Here is a 22,067-nt window from a genome sequence, read left to right on the forward strand (position 1 = left end):
AAACCGGAAGATGAAAACATGCGCATCAGACAAGCAAAAAAAATCAACTTCAGTGAAATGAAAGGAAAAACAAATCTAGGTTGTCAAAACCAGTCAGATCTGGACGCCAACGAAACTAAAGATGCAGTTGATCAACACAAATCAAACACCACAAACCTGAATATGAAAACATGCACATCAGACAAGCAAAAAAAAAATCAGCTTCAACCAAATGAAAGGAAAAAAAAAACCCAACACTAAAAAACAAACTGGAAGAGCCAAAAGAAGAGAGAAGACGAAGAGACAGAAAAGAGAGGATCTTAGTTGAGAGAGAACTCGAGAGGGAGAGAGAGAGAGAAGAAGAAGAAGAAGAAGAAGAAGAAGAAGAGAGAAAAAGCTTACTTTCGATAAGAAGAAGAAACAGAAAATGAAGAGGGAAGAGAAACAGGAAAGTAGGAAGACAGAGAGAAAAGAAGGTAGAGCTGCCGACACGCAAAAGACATTTACATCCTCACAAAAATGGACACAAATGAATAAAGAAGAAGGACAAAAAAATACACAATATAACACACAAAAGCATGCACTGATTCAACCAGCATATAAGACAAAAAGCGACCAGCGAAAAGAGAAAAAACATGACACGAAAGCATCATCTGTAGAAGAGATAAAAAGATGCATAAGAGAAAAAGCACTAAAATGGTATACTGACAACCGTAAAATATAAAGGCTGCAGAAGAGATAAAAAGCACTAACAGCAAATAGATAAGAAGCACTAAAATGGTATACTGACACAACTGTAAAATATAAAGCTGCAGAAGAGAAAAAGTAGACAGTGAAAAAGCATAAAAGTGGTGGACTGACGACCGGCAAAACATAAAGGAAAAAAATAATAAACCCAAAACGTTCTAATACCCAACGGATAAAGATGTAAAACATGAATTTACCCACTGTTTTGAAAGCTGCAATGACTTAACGTTGATTTAACGGAAATCTAACGGAAAACAAGAATTTTCGTTTACTGATCGTTACATAGCCACTTATATAATAGTAAATATATATATATATATATATATGTATATGTGAGATGAACATATAAGCTTGGTTTTATCCCCAAGAAACATAGAAAACAAATAAGCTTGAAAGTACAAAAAACGATCAATCATTTATCTAAGTTCACAGTTTTGTTTCCAAGTTCATGGTGATATATATAAATATATATATATATATATATATATGTAATCTGACTAATCAAAGTTAATAAAATATTTTCTTGTTCTTCATTTTTGGTTAAGACATTGATTGTTTTACTAAAAAATTTTGTAACAAGAATCATTACAACCAAGTTTAATATTGAGAGAATCAGATGATTCAGTTTTTTAGCGATACTCAAACCACTTGGACTGAATTCATTAATGTCGGATGATGCAGAAGATTTTATTTCTAAGAGTCGAAGCATATCCTCTTAATCATTATCATTATCAGATGATTCAGCAAAATGTCCATACAGATCCTTTTAACATTGCTTCTAGTTATTTTCCCATTAGTTTTCACTAGATTCTCGAGAATCTTGTAAAAGACCTGCAATATTAATTTGTTATCCTATTCCAAAAAGAATCTTATATTATTAAATCCATTTATGATAAGATTGATAAAACCGGCTTGGTGTTGGGGCCTGAGTGTTACAATATGTGTGTGTGTGATGAACATATAAGCTTGGTTTTATCCCCTAGAAACATAGAAAGCTTGAAAGTACAAAAAACTATCAATCATTTACCTAATTTCATAGTTTTGTTTCCAAGTTCATGGTCATATATATATATATATATATATATATATATATATGTTATCTGACTAATCAAAGTTAATAAAATATTTTCTTGTTCTTCAGTTTTGGTTAAGACATTGATTGTTTTACCCAAAAATTTACAACAATAATCATTATAACCAAGTTTAATATGGGGAGAATCAGATGATTCATTTTTTTAGCGATACTCAAAATCACTTGAACTGAATTCGTTAATGTCAAATGATGCAGAAGATTTTATTTCTAAGAGTCGAAACAGATCATCTTAGTCATTATCATTATCATTATCATTATCAGATGATTAAGCAAAATGTCTATACAGATCCTTTTAACACTACTTCTAGTTATTTCCCTACTGGTTTTTACTGGATTCTCAAGAATCCTGTAAAAAAACCTGCAATATTATTCTGATATCCTATTCCAAACAGATCCTTTATTATTAAACTCATTTATGATAAGATTGATAAAACCAAATTAATCTCTCACAATGTCTACATCTTGAATATTGTTACTGAAAAAGAAAATGGGGAACCCATCCCTATACTTCAAAAAAACTCCTCCATTCTAATATTGTTTACTGTTACTTTGACTATATCGATGTCTAGTTCAAATTTATGCTCTTTCAGATCTCAAGGATGATGTTAAAGACTTTTCTGAGAAAAATATTTCTACCAAAACTCGACATATTCAAATGAATAGTGATACCTTAGAATTTTGCAAAATCGAAATACAGGATTTGCTTGCCAATAATATTATTAGGCATAGTTAGTCTCCTTAATCTTGTGCTGCATTTTAAGTTCAGAAAAATGCAAAATTTGGGAGAGGGACACATCGCCTAGTTATTAATTACAAAATTTTGAACAAAATCTTAGAGTGGATTAGGTATCATATCCCAATAAGAAATATTTGATTCATAGGTTTAGTAACGAGTAGTATTCTCCAAGTTTGACCTGAAATTAGGATTTGACAAATCCAAATTAGTGAGTCAGATAGATATAAGACTTCATTTACAATCTCATTTGGACATTATGAGTGGAATATAATGCCTTTTGGGTATTACTACTGGAGTAATGATACACTTACAACTCTTTTACAACTAATATTCAAACAACCAATGAAATCTTGCAACTTCACTGAAAATAAATTTAATATTACAAAACTACCCTTCATTTCATATAGAGTTGTAAACTACTTGTAAAATAGATGTAAGGTTATCATTTTCCTTACTACTGACCATTTTAATCAGAAAGTAAAGGTTAAATTTGCTTCAAAACTTGATATTGATATTGATAAAAATTTGAAATCTTTAATCTCTGCTAAAACAAAACATTTGAATTTCCTACAACATGAAATCAAATATAAAAAGATTGCCACAATCGATTGTGTTCGACAGGGATACTACTTTTACTAATCAATTGTGGCAAGAATTTTTAAAGTTGCAAGGAGTCCAGATGAACATGAGTACCTCATACCATCCTCAAACTGATGGACAATCTGAGGCCGTGAACAAGACAGTGAAAAATTACTTGCTGTGTATTACAGGAGATTAACCGAAGGATTGGTCAGTGTGGATCCCAGTGGCTGAGTGGTGGTACAATTCCACTTAGCATTTGTCTACCAGTCACACCCTATGAAGCCCTCTATGGGTACCCCCCACCCCGTGTACTAGACTACATCCCAGACACCTCAAACATGGAAACAGTGGATCACACACTACGCAACAAAGATCAGATACTCAATATTCTCAAACAGAACTTGCAACATGCCTAAAACATGATGAATAAGTATGTATATCTCAAAAGAAGAGAATAACAATTTGAGGAAGGTGATTGGGTTATACCTTAGGTTGCAGTCGTACCGTCAATCCTCAGTGGCCCATCGACGGAACCTCAAATTGGCTCCTAGGTATTTCGGGCCATATAAGGTATTGAAGAAGGTAAAAGACATGGCCTATACCTTGGCTATGCCAACAACATCAAGAATTCATCCCAAATTTCATGTGTCCCAATTAAAGAAGAAAATAGGGTCAAGGGCAATAGCCATACCGTCGCCACCTCCTGTTGATGACAATAGAATCCTCTACCCTAAACCAGAAGAAGTGTTCCGTAAAAGGATGGTGAAGATGGGAAACAAGGTACGGGTGGAATTATTGGTGAAGTGGCATGGCCAAGACACCACCAACGCTACATGGGAGGGATACTCGAAGTTAAAAGGAGACTTTTCCCTACCTTGAGGGCAAGGTTTTTTAAAGGAGTAATGATACTAATCATCATTTTTTTCATCATCCAACGATGTGACATTAGGTAATTGGAGTTTATTTATTATGTTTCATTTGTGAATCTATCATTTAATGTTATATCATGGGATAACGAGAGGATGACAGGAAAAAAGATGATAAATAATTTTTTTCTTTTTAAAGATGAATGGTATGTAACTGGAGCGGCGGAACCCCGAGGGGAAAGCTTTGTCGAAGGAAGGGGCTGGAAGGATGATGAAGAAATCAAGTGCACGTCTGTGAAGTAAGTGTTTGAAGTGAAGTGTAAATGGGGACCGGGGTGAACGGAAGCGAAGTGTTAGACTGGAGAGGAGTTAACTCAGTGGGCTGGGTTATTGAGTCTCGTTGGGTTACTTTGTAAGGGCTGTGCCCAAAGTCAAGTGTTAAATGTTGATTAGTAGAGTCTTGGCCGTTTGGGCCATTATCAGTTTTATTTGATTCCTGTCGTTCGGCCATTAGTCAAATTTTTATTTGAGTCCAGCAGTAAGCCGATGGCTTTTTTTCAATTTCTGAATCTATGTACGAAATGAAAAATATTATAAGCATTTAAAAGGTAATCAAAATCCTAATTTTTCTTTATTTTTTCTCTCTATTCTCTATTCTCTTCTTTCTTCTCTAATCTCTATACCTGGAGGTGCAGTGAGCTATTTTTCTGTGTGAATCCCGAGAGGAGTGTTACAGCTACCGACAACCCATGGAGTCCCACGACCACCAGCACTCCCCCAAATCGCCCCAAACCCCATCCCCACCGACGGCTACCGCAGCCACCACCACCGATGCTACCTGCCGCAAATGCGGTAGTCCCACCACCTTCACACCACCGCAGCCATGGTCCGAAGTCAGCCCGCCTCCGACATACCGCCCCATCCGCTCTCCGGCCATTAATCTTCCCCCAAACAACCACTCCCAACAGGCCATAATCCTCGCCCCTGTCCCAAAGTCCCAAAAGGTCCCTCTCGTCTCCCCTCCCTACCACTTCCTACTCCCCACCAAAAGAATCCTATCCCCCGATGACATCCGCCGCTTCCTAGACTCAGACGCCGCCAAGAACTTTCTCGGCTTCATCGTTGCTCTCTCCGAGTCCATCCGCTCCCACAAAATCTCTGACCCATGCCACTTGTCCCCGACAATCGACTCCATCGTCTCTATCACCGAGACACTAATTCGCTGGATCGACGAAATCCCTCCGCTTCAGCAAGCCTCTCGCTATGGCAACCTCTCTTACCGTACGTGGCATGACCGTCTGGCCGAAACCAGCGAGTCCTTGATGCTCAGTTTTCTTCCCGACGATCTCCAATCCGCCACGGTCGAGATCGTTCCATACTTCGCCGATAGTTTCGGGAACTCGAGTCGCATTGACTACGGTACCGGCCACGAAACCAACTTCGCCGCTTGGTTGTACTGCTTAGCTCGGTTGGGGCTCATCAAAGAGGAGGATTACCAAGCTGTTGTGGCTAGGGTTTTTGTGAAGTATCTCGAATTAATGAGAAAGTTGCAATTGGTTTATTGCTTGGAGCCTGCGGGTTCGCACGGGGTTTGGGGCCTCGACGACTATCATTTTCTGCCGTTTATCTTCGGATCGTCGCAGCTGATCGATCACAAGTATATAAAGCCCAAATCAATTCATAATCAGGATATACTGGATAATTTTTCGAATGAGTATTTGTACCTTGAGTGCATTGCGTTTGTTAAGAAGGTGAAGAAGGGTTTGTTCGCGGAGCACTCGCCCTTATTGGATGATATAACCGTAGTGCATACTTGGAACAAAGTCAATAGCGGGCTGCTGAAGATGTACAAGGTGGAGGTCTTGGAGAAGGTCCCTATCATGCAGCATTTTCTGTTTGGGTCGCTTATCAAATGGTATGTAGCCTTTCCCCCTTTCTATGAACAATCAGGATAGTATTATGTGCCTAAGGAATTGTCCACTTTAGTCACTTTTTTTCCTTGGTTAAAACATTGGGATATTGATAAAAGTTGAGGTCAGTTATTAGGATACATATGCTGTCCTGTTTGCGGCGTCTTGTGCTAGACTTATTTTGTTTTCGGATTTTTCATTGCTTTGTAGGCATAAATTGATAGGCATGTGAATCCCAATATATATATATATATATGAGCGTCTGTGTGTGAGTCCTTTAGATGGTTGTGACCCTTTTCCAGCTTGAAGATGGTTCTTATGCTCAGGGAATTGGTCTTTTCATGAGCTGTTTGATGTTGTGATTAGATCATTTAATTTTCTCTAGAGCATGAGTTTTGCAGTATGCCCTAGAGGAACATGGGTTATCTAGTCAGGTCTGATCTCAATTTCCATGACCTAGGAACGTGGTAGCAATAAATGATGAGTCATAGTTAGGATTGCCTGTAATCGCTTATATAACCCAGATTGAGAAAATACTCCCTATGTAGGACTGCATGCATCGCTCAGTCTATGACTCTAGCCTAAAAGGACCAGTCACAATTCAGGTTACCCTTTTTCAGGATATATTTTTTGCAATGCCCTCACACTACAGAAACTGGGGTACTAGAAATTTCCTTACTCAAATTCTAACATCCTCATCATGGAAAACCTGTCTTATGTTACAGTGTCCTCAAGCTGTGTTGTGTTTATCAGTTGGCTCTAATGCTTTTTCTTTTGATCGGAGTGCGCTAACCATATTTGCACAACCTATAAAGGGTAATCGCAATCAGGTTCCCTGTAATTGTTTTGTAGATCAACTCAACCTGGTACACGTGAGACTCAGCACACACATACATGATGCTCTCATAGTACACAATTCGGAGTACTGCAGAAAGTACCTTGACAGAATTGAAAGAACATAGTATAATCATTTTTCTTCTCTTGTTTAAGGCTGTCAATGGTGTGTTTGCTTTTCTCTCTGAAATTTTGTTGATAAAAAGGAAAGCTTTCATCCTTTGAACTATATACCATTTAGAGAAGCATCTGGTTTTAATGTTTTTTGCCCAGAATTTCAGACCATTTCATAGCTCTTTTAAGATTTTGTTGGTTAATACCACCGTGATGACCACTGTATAAAGTATGTCACCCAAATTTGAAATCCAATGCACTTTAGAAGTAGTTCATGGAAGGCTCTTTGTGAGCACCTGGGAAACATAAAGCTTTATGTCCATCTCCTTCACATGAGTGGATGTCAGCCTAAGGTGAAGGTTAAGGCATCGTTTGTTTTCACAACACTTCTCAACTCAACTCATCTCATATCATCTCATCTAATAATTATAACTTTTTCAAATTTTCATATAAAATAAACAATTTGACTTTTTCAAATCCAAAAACAAAAATAATATTAAAAAAAATATATTCTAACAATACTTTTTTTTTTTTGATAAGTAAGATAAGTATTATTAACAAAAAGGCAACAACTGCCAGTTACAAAAAAGTATGCCCTATTTACAAAGGCACGTTAGAAACTAGGAAATCATGAAGTTCCATGCCATTAAAGTCCACAGCAATGGCCCAAGTACAAAGAGTCCTAAAAAAGAAAATTTTTAGTTCTTCCATCGATCTCTCCTTGTCTTCAAACGTCCTTTCATTTCGCTCTTGCCACAGGCACCACACAATACAAATAGGAATCATCTTCCAAATCTCTTTTTCTAACAATATTTTATTTAACTTTCAACTTTCATCTTATCTCAAACAAGGCCTAAACCTTCATCTTAGGCCTAAACCTTCACCTTAGGCCTAAACCATTCTTGTCAGATGCATGGCAACCTTTTCTTGGTTTCATTGTATGGATTTGCTCCCATATAAAGTTTTTTCAGTGTTCATTATGCATGTTGATATATTATGGTCATTGTGCTAGGTTCCGATTCTAGAACATGTGTATATTCATGTTAATGTTTGGAAAGCCTGTTTACTTTAGTGACATTCTGCAATGACTTCATTGCAATCCATTCGTCTTGATTTTGTTGCTGTTAACACTTCTAGATCAATTGACTGAGAAGGGTCTTCATAGTGGAGGGGTCTTGACTGTCCGTCCTCGGTGGTTAAGAATTGTGTGGTAAGATTGAAAAAGAGACACTATGAAGCTCATTCTTCCATGCGGATCATATTATTGCCATCAGTAGCTTTATGATAATTTAGCTGACAAAACCACTCAAGATAATGCTAAAGACTGTCTTGCAGGAAACTCCTTGCCGAGTGCCGTGCACCCCCAGGATTAGTACCAATCAGAAAAAAAAAAATGCTAAAGACCGTCTTGCAATGTGAGATAAGTTTGTGACAGTTTGAGAAGTTTCTATTATTAGGCATGGTACTAATTAAGTTCTTTAAGCTATATGGAATCACCTCACCGTTGGACGCCCATTGGATGATTTTGCTAAGTTACATTGAACAGCATATGGATGAATTCTCTGGGATTAATTTACCATTAGCCATAGGGCCACTGTAAGAGTAAATTTGATGGTCCACCTGTTAAACTATTACTTTGAGCCTTCTTCTCTTTGTGCATATTCGTGGGTGGTGTTATTCGGAGCAATTTTCAACTTTGGATTCCTTTCTACTCAAGAGTTGGTTTCTGATTGATAATTAAACCTCTTTTTTGTTTTTTTCCTAGCAAGGCTAATGTGATAGTTGTTATATATATACATGCTTATGATTAAGGGAAATGATTAATATTAAACTGATTCCTTCTTTTCTTTTTCATCTACCGTCAGGGAGTAGGGTGTTGGATCACCTTATTTGCAATTAGCCGTGGAACCTAGAAAGTTGTTTCTTACGACGGCCCTTGCTATTACAAGTATGGAAACTTATTAAATTGGAAACATAATTTTGGTAGCATGTACCCGTGGAGGATTTTTATTTTTTTATTTTTGGTTCTTATACGTGTTTGTGTATATATATATAGCACAGTTATGAAAGTTTATCGGCATTTTAGTGAAGGAAAATGATAGAAATTTTTGTAATAATTTATTTACAAACTGTGTTTTAAATGGACAACATTTTTGTAAAAATGAGTTGGAAGAGTATCATTATGTTACGAAGACTTCCTCAAGTTAAATCTGTGCTGTAAGATAATCGTAAAAAGAGCTATATCTCTAGCATTACTTTTTACGAAATATGACATCCTATTCCTTCTTTTTGTAGGAAAGGTTTGTGAAAGTTAAAAGCAATGTTCCTACTTCTTACCAATGGCTCCTAAAACCTGCTCTAAGGCTATTAATTTTTTAGTAGTGCTATATATATTTATAGTTTTACTAAGACTCATTTTGTTAGTTTTTATTTGAAATTCAAATTTGAAATTTCTAATTTTATAATTTTTAACGTATCAATAATTGACGTGGAGAAGTAAGTTTTTTTCAATTATATTAAGTATTTTTTATTCTTTTTTGTTCTTTTACTTTCAGATAAAACTGAAGCAGATTAATAACGTTTGAATTGGATTGAATTACACATGAAGAGGGCTCGTTTTTCAATCTTAACGGAGCTAGCTTCGTCGAGCAACTTAGGCCCGTTTTGATGTTGAGATGAAGAAGTCTCATCTCCTCCAATTATCCAAACATCACACAAATACATTCACTTATCAATTTTAAATCTTCAATTTTTTTATCTAATCTTTATAATTTTTTCAAATTTAAAAAACATACAAAAAACAATTAACTTTTTCAAATTTTAAAATAAAAATTATATTAAAAATTAGATTTTAATAATATTTTAATTTTATAATATTTTTATTCAATTCTTTCTCAAAATTTTTCTAAATTTTATAAAATATCTTAATTCAAACAATTTCGATACTATTCATAGATTTTTCATCTCATTTCATCTCAACATCCAAACAAGATCTAGGCTGGCATGCATATTGAGTGAACCTCATGGGTTCTAATTTGGTGTTGAGCACTAGCATTAGACTCTTCAAATGAGTCCAATCTTCAAGATTTGGTGATTTTAGCTTTAAAATCCTAGCATTGGATTCATCATATGCTCAAATGTCAAGTTTTTAGCTACAGTACATTTTCCTTCATCTTCAAATTTGAAGACTCACTATTCACACTCTATAACCATTATTTTATTTATTTAAATTATTATTTTCCAATTTTGAGCCACAATATATTCAAATTGGAAAATAATAATTTAAGTATCAAATTAAATTATTAATTAACATATAGTTAGTGTAATTGTAAAATATAAAAAAAAATTAAAAAAATTATTATTAACAAAATAGTATTATATTATTATTTTGATGAATCCAATAGTTAATCCAATGTGGGGTTATGGACAGAGAGGTTTTGGATTTATGAAAAATATGTACTTTTTATCAAATTTTGAAAATGAAAATGATGAATCCAATGCTAATGTTTACAATTGCAAAATTCAAACAATAGTTTAACTTTATTCAAAGAGAAATGTAGCCACAAAGAAATTTTATAAAATTAAATTTACAAATTGACATGATTTGATATGGTATGTCAAATTATAAAATTATTTTTATAAAATAGATATAACGTATCATAAAAAAATAATATCAATTTATAAGTTTATTTTTTTAGATCTCTTTTAACTATAATATTTCTCTTATTCAAAAATTACAGAATCAAAATCACTAGTGTCAATAGACTCGCTACTTATATCAAGATTTTACCATGCGAGCCCATCTAAGATCAACAAATCTGTCATCAGTTGCGGCCCATCTAATTAGGGGCGGGTAAGATTTTTGAGATTCCAACTTTGGTCGAATATCGACGAGGCTCCGATTTTGATGGAGTTGGAGTTGGCAAAATTGGAGTAGGAGCGACTCCGACTCGGATTTAAAAAAAAAAAAAAAAAGGATCACATGATCAAAACGATACCGTTCCGCTCAACTGAAGACTTTTTGATCAAAAAAGTTTAACTAAACGTTTCGTGAACTCATTTTGCAGGACATAAAATCCTCGATTTTGCAGTATAAGAACTCATTTCACCTGAAACGGTCAAATCAAGTTTCATTATTATTAGATTAGTCTGTATGATATTCAATCCAATTATTATTGGACTCAACTGACCAATATAAGTTGGGTTACTGCAATAATTGTAAAACCATTTTTTTTCCTTAATCTTTTGGACATTTTTTTACCTGAGTGGTTCATTGTTCAACACTTCAAAATTATTCTCAACCTCCTGTACATGGTTTTTTTGCTGGTAGAAGATAATTATTTGTTATACATTTCTACAGCTGACTCTCTTGGTCAAGTAGAATACTCATCCTGCATTTTATTTGAACAGGCTGAGGTGAGAGCGTTCTTTGACGTGCATGAGCCAGAAGGAAGCCACCCGGGAGGAGTTCATCTAGAGAGTAGAGAACGTGACAGAGTGCATTGGTGAGTCACAAACTGTGACCTTCGAAGACTTGGGTTCGTGTTACCACACCACTGTGATCCCAGGCTCAATGCTCCACAATCTCTTGAGCTGGCTTTCATTATCGCCGAGCGCCTACGAAAGAGGATCGCATCTCAGCAAAATCTCTTGCCTCCTTAGGGATCTAGACGGCTTTAAGCGGCCCACCGACATGTTGCTTGTTCTTTAAGTCATTGGTATTCCCAATATCACTTTTGTATTTCGTCCATGTTATGCTGTGAACTGAAATGTCATGTTTTTGTAAGAATGAAGCATGTTCGTTGCATCGCGATGGTTGGCATACCATTCCTCCTCTAGAGCATAATGGAGATCCAAAAATGTTGAACTTAGGCTCTAGTTTAGAACTAAACTAAATGAATGATTACGACGCCAATTATGCAAGCTTTGTTACGAGAAAATGGCAATGGGATGTGATTGTGACATTTAGAAAATTATATTTACAGGATGTATCCTTAAACTGTTGGCCGAGTATGAGTTGATTTAAAAAATAATTTAATTTTAAATCTGTTACAAGACATTAACACCTTAAATTGGCACTGCCACAGAGAGACGGTGCAGATGCCCTAGACAAGGTCTTTGGAGTTTGGATACATTTTATGAACTCAACTAGGATCTCTTTTTTGATAGAGCATCTCATCGCTATTCGGTAAAATAACGTTGAAAGACTTAAAAAAGTATCTATAATATAATGGTTATAATCATTACTAAGCAGAGCATTTGGAGAAGCTCCATTATAAGAAACCATCAACATGTCCTCATTGCAATCTTAAAAAATATGTTTACCAGATTCAATACTAGAAAATCTCATCGATATCCAATGTTCATCTTCTTATCAAAATTTAATCACTTTCCCAAAGAGATGCACGAACCTATGCCACAATAGATGGCTTAGATGCGGCAGAGAGCCTGGATCGTTTCTTGGCTAAGCTTTCACTGCGACGATCTCTTTGCTCCTTCAATCTAGTGGCAAGGAGCTTCTGGTACTCGGCAGCCTCCGACTTGGCCTTGGAAATTCTCTTCTTCTTCTCTGCAATCCTTGCTCGCTTCCTCTGCAAAGTCAATGGGGTGACCAACCTCTGAATTTTCGGAGCTTTACTCACTTTCTTCCCTGCCAATTGTACATGGAGCATTATGTTAACAACTAACAAAAACTTGCAGCTAACCTCGATAGTGACCAAATTAGATATTTAACTTTCTAAACGCTTTTAAACAAGCAAATAAAAACATTCACAGGCTCTTCTGGCCCAAGAATTCAATAATGATTGCGGAAAACTTACCAGCTTTTGTGGTAAATGATCTGCGATAGGTGTTGACATACTTTCGAACATCATCCTCCTTTGAGAGATTGAAAAGTTTACGGATCTTTGATGCCCTCTTTGGACCTCGCATTCTTGGTTTCTCAGTGTCAGTCAGACCAGGAAGGTCATTCTCACCCTTCTTCACAATAACCAAGTTCAGAACAGAAAGGTCTTGGCTGACAATGCATCCACGTACAGACTTCCTCCTTCGCTCTCCATTGCGCCTACCGTACCCACGGAAGCAAGGGGTGCCTGGAAATACAAATTTAAGTATTCCTTATAATCTTACTTCAGAGACAATCTAGCAAATCTCCAACTTGAAAGCAATAGCATGCACTAAGAACAGAAGTTTGGCCAACCTCTCCGAAGCAAGAGACGAACGCGACCCGGGGTTAACACTCCCTGCTTCATTGGGAATCCTTGCTTATCACAGCCTCCCATGATTTTGAAAACATAGCCCTTAAATTCCTGTCAAACACCCTTTTTTTTTTTTAGATATTTGGAACCAGTAGCAGGATTTGGGAAATGCAAACATAATGGGTGCATACCTCTCCAAGAGAATCTCCACTGACTTCCTGCGAAATCCTCTTGTCAAAAAATGCTCGGCTGCAAGGTCAAAGAAACATAAGGGAATAGGCAAAACTTTAATTAAAATAAATTTGTAATTTCAAAGACTCGCATAAGCAAGTGCTACACCACATCAGTTACAATTCTGACATTTGGCCTCGAGGTTAATCTTAAGAAGTTACAAATCCAGGTAAATCATTTCTAAAAGGTTAAAAATGCTAAAAAAAAAAAACATATATCAATCAAACATAGAAATGATAAGTAATCATTCAACTGATTACAACAGAAGCCATCTTTGAGAAATCAAGGTCTTCCTAGCTAGTAACATCTGTGAGAATTATTTTTTATAAGTATGAGCAACTCTCACTGAAGAAAGTTGAAACTTAATAGCCATCTTTTGTTCTCATCAAAACCTACAGTTTTTTTAAAAGAAAACAACCAACCATCGGAAGGGTAGAAATGCTCACCATTAAGAAGCCAAAAAGAAATATGTAACTGATCATATGCTATCAGTACCTTTTCTTTTCAAAGCAATATATGTAGTAAAGCAATTTAAAAAACTTTTAGTCGAAATCATTGCACAAGAACACAGTATATTTTGTGGAATCCTTAAAGATGATGCCTCCCATTAACATTCATGGAGCTAGTACATATATCATTAATTAATTATGGTATGCAATTATATACACAAGAGTCCAAATTATAGGAATGATTGCTGTCAAATGAAAACAACAATAAAACGTACTCAATGCCTATGAGTTTCAGGGGAAACAGATAATGGCTCTGCATTCACGAAGTTCAACAGAATATAAGATCTGCAATTGGAAACTCAGAATGATGGTGGGTTATCTTTGATTGGACAATTCCTGGCATTCTCCCTTAAAAATCATTAACTGTCATCTAGTAAATCCACTTCTCAAAATCTTTTTTAATTTACGTTATATTTACAGCCCCTACTTCAATTTTCTAATTTATTTATCCTTTTTCCCTTAAGAAATAGAGCTTGTAATAATGAACTATAAGGCTCACACAACTCTACATATCCATATGGTTCTATTTGCGGAGTTTACATCAAAGAAAAAATCCCAGGAGAAGAGAAAGTTATATTAAGCTGAGCTAAGGTTCTTTGACTAAACCGATTCAACAAATGAAACTAAAACGAGTCCTGTTTAGAGTGAAAAATTAAAAAAGAAATAGCAACTGAAGTAAAATGTAAATAAAAACGTTTAATTTCCTAAATGGGAGAGGAACTAACAGTTTCTGGTCATCGTCGATTTCAAGTTTCTTTTGGCATCCCGTAGTTGGGTTTGCAATGTTGAACTGCAAAACGCAAACAACGCCACTGTTAAAAATTTCTATGAAAAAGAGAGATAGGTAGGGAGACAGGGAGATTTAGAGTATCAGATAGGAAACCTTCATCTTGGATGAGATCTCGAGTCGCTGGAGCAGAGTCGAGCAGAGGCGGCTGCGAATGAAAGATGAAAAAGAGAGACCTCTATTTTTAGGGTTTTGTACAACGCGCTCGGAGCAGCTATTTATTTATCTTTTATTTATTTATTTTTATTTTATTGACTGGTTATTTATTGGGCCAAGGCCCAGAAGCCCAGTGAAATTACTTGGATTTCAGCATCAGATCGTTGCATCCTCTTTTTCATATTTTCTTTTTATAATTTTTAAGACAAATTCTATTTAACATTTATACACCAAACACCTGCTAGGAGGAAAAATTAAAAAAAAAAAAAAAAAATCTACATCAATAGGTGTGTGGCATTAGATTACTCTAAGTAGAAGAACTCAATTTTTAAACATATTCTCTTTTCTTAATTTTTATATTTCTTTCTTTTCTTTTTTTCTCAAAGATACAATGAATAGAATTTCATTTTATTCATACACTAATACGAATCTTGCTTTACCCAATGACTACCATTGTTAACCGATGAAAACAATCAAAAAGGGTATTTGAAAATTGATTAGGTGACTCCCAAATGTGCATACCAAATATGCCCCTTCATGTATTTTTTTTTTTTAATGATTAAGAAAGTGATTATTAGTGAATTTGAATTTTTTATTTTATTTCTTAATGATTAAATATGTTTAAAAAAATGTTCGAAAGAAAAAAAAAATGTAATTGCACTAGGGGCATATTTGTGGTGCACATATGAGAGTCATCCTAGCATCGTCCATTTAAAATAACGTCTATTAGAAAAGCTTATTTATAGACAAATAAGGTGATATGAATTAAGGAAATGCAATATAAAATGATAAAATACATAAATACAAAATATTATAATATGCTTACTAAAATAAGACAAATATACTCTACCATCATTGTATAGAGTGCATAACATGACAGAGCATTACTCAATTCAAATAGTATAGAATAATTATATTATCGAGTCGGTGTATAAAGTATATTGAATAAAGTGTTTATATTATATAATTTAATTTAAAGAATAATTATTATAAATTAAATATATTTTTAAATGATGTACTTATGTGTTCTGTAAACTAAATTGAGAATATATGGCACGCAGCATAATAAAATGCGGCAAAGGTTGTTTGCTTCTTCAATCCAAACATTTATGAATAATGATAGCTATCTAATTACTACCCATTTAGTATTTTTTTTATATTTGATTTTTTTAATTTTTTATTTTATTTAATGATTTAGAAGAGTATTAATAAAATTATATATATTTTTAATTTTTTCTTAATTATTAAAGATGTTAAAAAATATTTAAAAATTTGATATAAAAATAAAAAAATTTGAAATATATTTAAATAACATATGTTAATAATCCTATCACTACCCATCATTTATTCCCTTTGCATCAAAGAACGAGCCTCATTGAAATTACCAAAGTCTTATCTCTGACTACTTATCACATTGAATTTTCCGAAATTTTATACCAAACTTTACCATGTACCAAGAAAACAGCATCAACACATCCAGGTGTTGGTTCTTTCAACATTTTTGTACTCTTGTTATTACCTAATAATCTGTTTGTTTTAGCAGCTATAGTCATAATCGCAACCAAGGAATTATCCTAATTAAAATCATATACAAGCTTAAAGATGGTTACTCTCTGATTTAAACTTTGAGGACAACTCCTGAACACAGATTCAACTTGAGTTTGTAAAGGATCGTTGTGCCCCAACTATTGTAGGGTCTACCATCTAAAGCATCGACCATTTGCATCATGGTAAGTGCAAAGCCAACGTGAATTGTGAGTGCTGCCAACCTTCTGTACACTCATTTCAAAACACATTAGAGAGTGAGGGAACAAAAAAGCTCATCTCTTGGATTGTTGTAGATGCAAGAACTAATCATCTTCACAACAATAAGAAAGTTAAGCTTGTCTTGATAATAAATCTATTATCTTTAGTGAATATCAACTATTGCTGAACTTACTATATTTGTTTTTAAAAAAATGCATTGTGGTATAAAAAGCACGAGTCCATTGTAAAGAATTCTCCAATCATTATGTGATAATATGATGTAGTTTCCCTAAAACTATGCAATCCATTTATTTCCGGTCTTTATTTTGTTTTCCGTTCATATCAAGGAGAAGTGTCAATATGCTGCTTTTCGAAGCCCAGTGAAAGTCATGCGCCCCATCATAGGATTTCCCAACTGCCAATCCTTCAGATGGTTGGAAAATATTGCCAAACGGAACAGCGTGTGAGTTACACACGCAGATCAAAGCGCATGTGAGATCAACATGCCACCACACTGAGAAGTCCCTGTTGCCGCCACATGCGGCATTTATAGGGCCAGCCACCTCGGATTATTCAAAAACAACCGACCTCCATACTCCTAGAGTTGCTCGTGTCTTCCATGCTCCGCCACAGCCCTTAACCGTTGTCTTCCGACAATTCGATAGATCTCCTATTTGCTATCTACCTATGTATTCGCTTCTCCTAACTAAGGATCGTGAGAAAGAGGTAGTGAAAATCTCTTGCAGCCAGTTCATACCAGTAAAATGCACCACAATTATATTTATTGCAACTTTTAGTCGTAGTATAACAATCCGATAAACGGACTGTAAACCGCTTTAAGCAAGTTTCCTTTAAGAAAATGAGTGGAGATCAAGTCATTGATCCCAAATCCTTTTTTTTTTTCATGTTATATTTGCTGGCTTAGGTCGAATGTTAGAGCCTCCCACTCTGTTGACTATTGTATCATGTAACTCTTAAATATATATATATATATATATATATATATATAATATACTTGCTTAGAAAAACAAACAAACAAACCAAGCAACATAAATTTTTTATCGAGGAAACTACGAAAAGCAAATATTACACGATGACATGAATAGCCTTTTTCTCTGCTCAAACTGCAGGACAGATTCTACAATGAGTGGTAAAAACAAAACCACAACAAAGCATGAGCTTTATCTACCCTACAACTCATAGCGGTCACACAAAATCACCACTTGTTTCTATATCTTCAAGATCTGCATCAGCATCTAAGTCAAGATCGATGCCTCCTCCGAGGATATGCGCGCCAACCTCGGGGACCGCAAGAGGTTTCATTGCCTCTTGAATAATAGACAATACTTCCTCGATGCTCTGTGAGGGGTTATTTACATCATTACTCTGCCAGCTTCCTCCTTCCATTAGTTCTACAGGCAAGTTCTTTAAGAACCATGGGTGGTTTTTAATTTCTGGGATAGTCATTCTCTGCAAAGGAGCAAGGACAGAGCATGAAGAGAAAACTGAGAGACACACATTAGCAGGAGATGAGGCCTGGCTTAGCATTTATCAACAACAAACAACTGATTTGGGTAGGAACTGACACACAGCAACGTAAAATTATTGGGTTGATAAATTAAAAACCTCAACATTTATTAAAGACCATATGGGGGTACATGATGAGACTTGAACATCTTCACAGACAAAGAGAAGAAAAATCCTAAACTTGAAAACATGTATCTTGGTTTTTTAGTGCTTATGCAAAAAGGATAACAACTATAGTTGGGTCTATGGAATGCAATTCCAACACCAAATTTGGAAAAAGCAGGCTGTCTTGTGGGCAAACCAAAACATTCAAGTGGCATTTGAGAAACCAACATGTCAACACCAAATTGAACTGAGCTTACCTTTTCGGGGTTGGCAACGAATATCCGAGATAGAAGATGTCTACATTCCATGGAAACTTGGACAAAATCAGGAATTTCATAGTGGACACTAAGTATCCGCTGCCATAAGCCATAACATTCAAATTAGGACTCCAAAATAGAAAAGACAACTCACGTTTGTACTATCGATATGGTAGTGGGATAGAAAATAAGAAAGGGACTAGGGGGGAGAGGTTGAAAAGATTATGCTTTAATATTCACCCCAATTGTTTTTCTGAAGTTTCTCGGATCATTAGGATCTCCAAATGGATAAGCCCCAACTAGCATCACATATAAGGTGACACCAGAAGACCAAACATCTGCAATCTATATAGATCACAAGGATTAGCCATAGATAATAGGTGCCAAGTGGCAGAAAAGAAAAGTAATAATTCAATGGATAAGGAAAAAGAAAGAACCAAATATCACCTTTCCATCATATTCTTTCTTAGACAATACCTCAGGTGCAATGTAAGCTGGTGTCCCTACAGTAGACTTTGGTTGTGAATGGAACACAGATGACTACAAACATGAGGTAAAAGGATTAGTAATCAAAGTCCAATGAACATAAGGCTCTTGTGCATTTGGTTGGACTGGTGAACGCCATTACCTTTGAGTACCCAAAATCACATATTTTAACACATGGTGCTGTGCTGCCATCTAAGAGTGTATTTTCAAGTTTAAGATCTCTATGACAGATTTGCTGCAATGCATGTACACACAATAAAAGATCATATATACATAAATAAAAAGTGGGATTAGTGGGATTATAAGGTCACAATACACATTTATACACCCCCAAAGAAGGGTCACAACTCTTACCATTGAATGACAGTAGCTGACCCCTGATATCAGTTGCTGAAAGAAAAACCTTGACTAATACAAGAAAAAAAAATGATATGTAAGGAATGATTCTATAGTTTTATCACGGTTATTATTTATAAATGTTTTTAAAACAGAATGATTCGGCCATCACTGGACACACAAAAACCTCATGTTTTGTCACAGAATACCTCATTTTCACTAAATCTACCAGCATTGCATATCCTCTCAAAGAGTTCACCTCCAGCAGCATACTCCATTACTATAGCTAAATGTGTTGGCGTTAGCAGGACCTGCAACAATCATTTGAGTTCTTCAAATAAAAACCCTACCCGGAAATGGACAAAATAATGACAAAACCTTACCCCTCCCAAAACCTTTTGATTCTCCCTTTTATACCACATGTATCTTATTTTGATACCAAGAAATGGCTTTTATAAATCTAGAAATAATGAAAGTGCAGGACTATATGATCCATCATGCATAAAAACTACTTTCTCCGTAAACAATCAAGCAGGAACAAGCATCATATTCTGATAGATACGAGGTTTTGCTCTTCAATTAAAAAATGATCACCCACTGCTTGTAAAAGGTATTACTCCGAGAGATGGTTATCAATAAAATTGGTACGGTCCCTCTTCATTAAAAAGATAATAAATAAATTATCACCCAAAACTGCAAATAATATTCACTGTTACTGCGTTGAAAGAATATCGGCACAATAGATTACATACCTCTTTGAATCTAACAATATTAGGATGCTTCAATGACCTATGGTTCATGATTTCCCTTTGCACATGTTCATCAATCTGCAACATTAAGAAATCCCCTTAATCAAGCAGAAACCAAAACCCGTATAAGAAGCAAATAGAAAGAAACAAATAAAAGAATTAAAAGGCCGAGAGAAGAAGCAGACCTTGTGGCCTCTCTCAATAAACTTAACAGCAAAGAGTTCTCCGGTCCACCTATCTTTAACCAGCTTGGCTACTCCAAAATTCCCAGACCCAATTTCTTTCAGAATCTCATACCGTTCCATAATTTCAAAATATCCAAAAGAAAACGAGCCAAAGCAATATCTATTCCCCCCAGCTACCCACTGTCTTCTTTCCCTACCCTACCTTGTTTACTTGACGAAACCAGAGGACCAATAAAACATCAAAGAAAAACAAAGCTCGGGCGGCAGAGGTTTAGGCCCCAATTGCCAGTCGTAGCTGAGCTCGTGTTCTCATCAACTTTGACCGCCGTGAAACTCGGAGAAGCTGGAGAGAGAGAGAGAGAGAGATTTGACACGTTGAAAATATGGTGCAGATTGGACGGAAATTGTAGTCGGCGCTGAAGGATGAGAAAATTATTTCCACAGTAAAAATTGGCCACGGGCCCACCGCCCACGGACAAAATGACTTGGATTACTACAAGGCTACAAACCAGTGTTTGGTGGCACGGGAGTTTTTTTTAAAAAGATTTTTTATTTTCCTTTTGAGTTAGTGGTTTGAATAATAAAATGAGATAAATTTAGATAATTTATAATTAATAATAAAATTATTAATTAAAATTTTTTAGATAGTGAGGTGATAATTTTTTTTATTTTAAATTAAAATTTAAGATATTATTTTTAATATTATTATTTTTTAAAATTTTAAAAAAATTGAATTGTTTATTATATTTTGTGTGAAAATTTTAAAAAAATTGTAATGATGAGATAAGAATTTTTTGTCTCATCCCACTTGTCAAACCTATCAAAATAAAGAGATGAGGTGAGATAGAAACTTTTTATCTAAACGCCCTTAAATATCCATTAAATTTTCTTAGAGCAAAAATTATTTTAGTAGTTAATCCAACTAATTACAAGCAATTTTTTTTTTTTATCGTTTCTTTATTATGTTGATGTGATATTAAACTATATAAATTTATAAAATATGACCGATGTGATTACAAGTAATATATGTGAAGAATATTTCCTATTTTATGAGTTATTTTATTGTTATTATTGTTTACTGTTTTCCCTTAAATGTCAATATACTCGAATATCGATCTGTCTCATTCAAACCTATGTGGTTGTAAGTAAACTTCGACACGAGTAATTTGCACCAAATTGTCACTAAGGGTCGTTTGTTTTATGAGATGAGATGAGTTGAGATTAAAATTAAAGAATTGAATAAAGTATTGTTAGAATATATTTTTTAATATTATTTTTATTTTAAGATCTGAAAAAATTGAATTATTTATTTTATTTTGTATTGGAAGTTGAAAAAATTGTAATGATTAAATGAGATGAGATATTTTATAAAAACAAACGAGACGAACCATCTAAATAGTGTGTATTTGTGTCTGTATATGTATAAATATGCTTGACACATATCTTCTAGGGTCATGTTGTATTGCATACACATACACCGCACATATTTTAAGAGTCATTTTACCATAAACTAATATGTAAGACACATCATCCGTATATTAACGTGACATGATTTGATTTATTAAAAATATTTTTAGTTATATTTTTTATAAATAAAATATTAACATGTCAACAATATAAAATTGTGTTTTCTACCTACAAATTAGTTTTTGGCATATCCGGCATCTAACATACAATGTCACACCAGCCTAACTCAAAAAAAAGTTCATTTTACGTGACAATTCGAGGGTCAACGTATGGTGCTCCACTAACATGAATTAGGTCATATGCAGATCTGTCTCCTTCAGCACAGCATAGCCTGGGCAAGAATGGACATATCAAACGAACTAATGTACACTTGATCATAAATGATTTGCATGAATCAATCAATCTTCAGTAATTATCAGGTAATTTATGTTGAGGTGTATGTGGAGACTGGTTTTAGAATTGAAAATC

The 22,067-nt window shown here is 34.8% G+C and overlaps 3 protein-coding genes across 6 annotated transcripts; 1 reads left to right on the forward strand and 2 right to left on the reverse strand.

Annotated features, from left to right (window-relative positions):
• The first annotated feature begins 4,633 nt into the window (after positions 1-4,633).
• On the forward strand, positions 4,634-9,046 carry LOC108981798 (serine/threonine-protein phosphatase 2A activator-like). 4 transcript variants are annotated; one of them, XR_004802263.1, is made up of 3 exons: positions 4,634-5,918; positions 7,999-8,071; positions 8,727-9,046. XR_004802263.1 is itself a non-coding variant. In XM_018953048.2 (2 exons), the coding sequence occupies exons 1-2, from the start codon at positions 4,753-4,755 to the stop codon at positions 8,731-8,733; spliced, it is 1,173 nt and encodes a 390-aa protein (XP_018808593.1). In that variant the 5' UTR covers positions 4,634-4,752; the 3' UTR covers positions 8,734-9,046. The 4 variants fall into 4 exon arrangements, 1 of the variants encoding a protein (XP_018808593.1); XR_001994617.2 differs by lacking the exon at positions 8,727-9,046 and adding an exon at positions 8,185-8,653; XR_001994618.2 differs by lacking the exon at positions 8,727-9,046 and adding an exon at positions 8,197-8,653.
• Positions 9,047-12,068: 3,022 nt separating this feature from the next.
• Positions 12,069-14,799, reverse strand: LOC108981797 (40S ribosomal protein S6). Its single transcript, XM_018953047.2, has 6 exons — positions 14,682-14,799; positions 14,524-14,588; positions 13,250-13,307; positions 13,061-13,169; positions 12,681-12,953; positions 12,069-12,511 (listed from the first exon to the last, which is right to left on the reverse strand). Exons 1-6 carry the CDS (start codon positions 14,685-14,687, stop codon positions 12,273-12,275), a joined length of 750 nt encoding a protein of 249 aa, XP_018808592.1. The 5' UTR covers positions 14,688-14,799; the 3' UTR covers positions 12,069-12,272.
• Positions 14,800-17,521: 2,722 nt separating this feature from the next.
• LOC108981795 (serine/threonine-protein kinase SAPK2-like) lies at positions 17,522-20,545 on the reverse strand. Its single transcript, XM_018953044.2, has 9 exons — positions 20,133-20,545; positions 19,951-20,025; positions 19,408-19,509; positions 19,217-19,270; positions 19,005-19,097; positions 18,824-18,916; positions 18,617-18,721; positions 18,377-18,475; positions 17,522-17,957 (listed from the first exon to the last, which is right to left on the reverse strand). The coding sequence occupies exons 1-9, from the start codon at positions 20,250-20,252 to the stop codon at positions 17,694-17,696; spliced, it is 1,005 nt and encodes a 334-aa protein (XP_018808589.1). The 5' UTR covers positions 20,253-20,545; the 3' UTR covers positions 17,522-17,693.
• Between the last annotated feature and the right edge of the window lie 1,522 nt (positions 20,546-22,067).

The sequence above is a fragment of the Juglans regia genome, chromosome 8 (genome assembly GCF_001411555.2).
Source record: "Juglans regia cultivar Chandler chromosome 8, Walnut 2.0, whole genome shotgun sequence".
Taxonomy (NCBI): domain Eukaryota; kingdom Viridiplantae; phylum Streptophyta; class Magnoliopsida; order Fagales; family Juglandaceae; genus Juglans; species Juglans regia.

Excerpts from the sequence above, each read along its gene's own strand:
- LOC108981797 (XM_018953047.2), bottom strand. Across the intron at positions 12,954-13,060 it reads TCGTCTCTTGCTTCGGAGAG|GCACCCCTTGCTTCCGTGGG; the intron begins GTTGGCCAAACT and ends TTGTATTTCCAG. Across the intron at positions 12,512-12,680 it reads ATCATTTACCACAAAAGCTG|GGAAGAAAGTGAGTAAAGCT; the intron begins GTAAGTTTTCCG and ends TACAATTGGCAG.
- LOC108981795 (XM_018953044.2), bottom strand. The coding sequence starts at position 20,252 with ATGGAACGGTATGAGATTCTGAAAGAAATTGGGTCTGGGAATTTTGGA. Across the intron at positions 19,510-19,950 it reads ATATTGTTAGATTCAAAGAG|GTCCTGCTAACGCCAACACA; the intron begins GTATGTAATCTA and ends TGATTGTTGCAG. Across the intron at positions 19,271-19,407 it reads GTAGATTTAGTGAAAATGAG|TCAAGGTTTTTCTTTCAGCA; the intron begins GTATTCTGTGAC and ends TTCTTGTATTAG.
- LOC108981798 (XM_018953048.2), top strand. The coding sequence starts at position 4,753 with ATGGAGTCCCACGACCACCAGCACTCCCCCAAATCGCCCCAAACCCCA.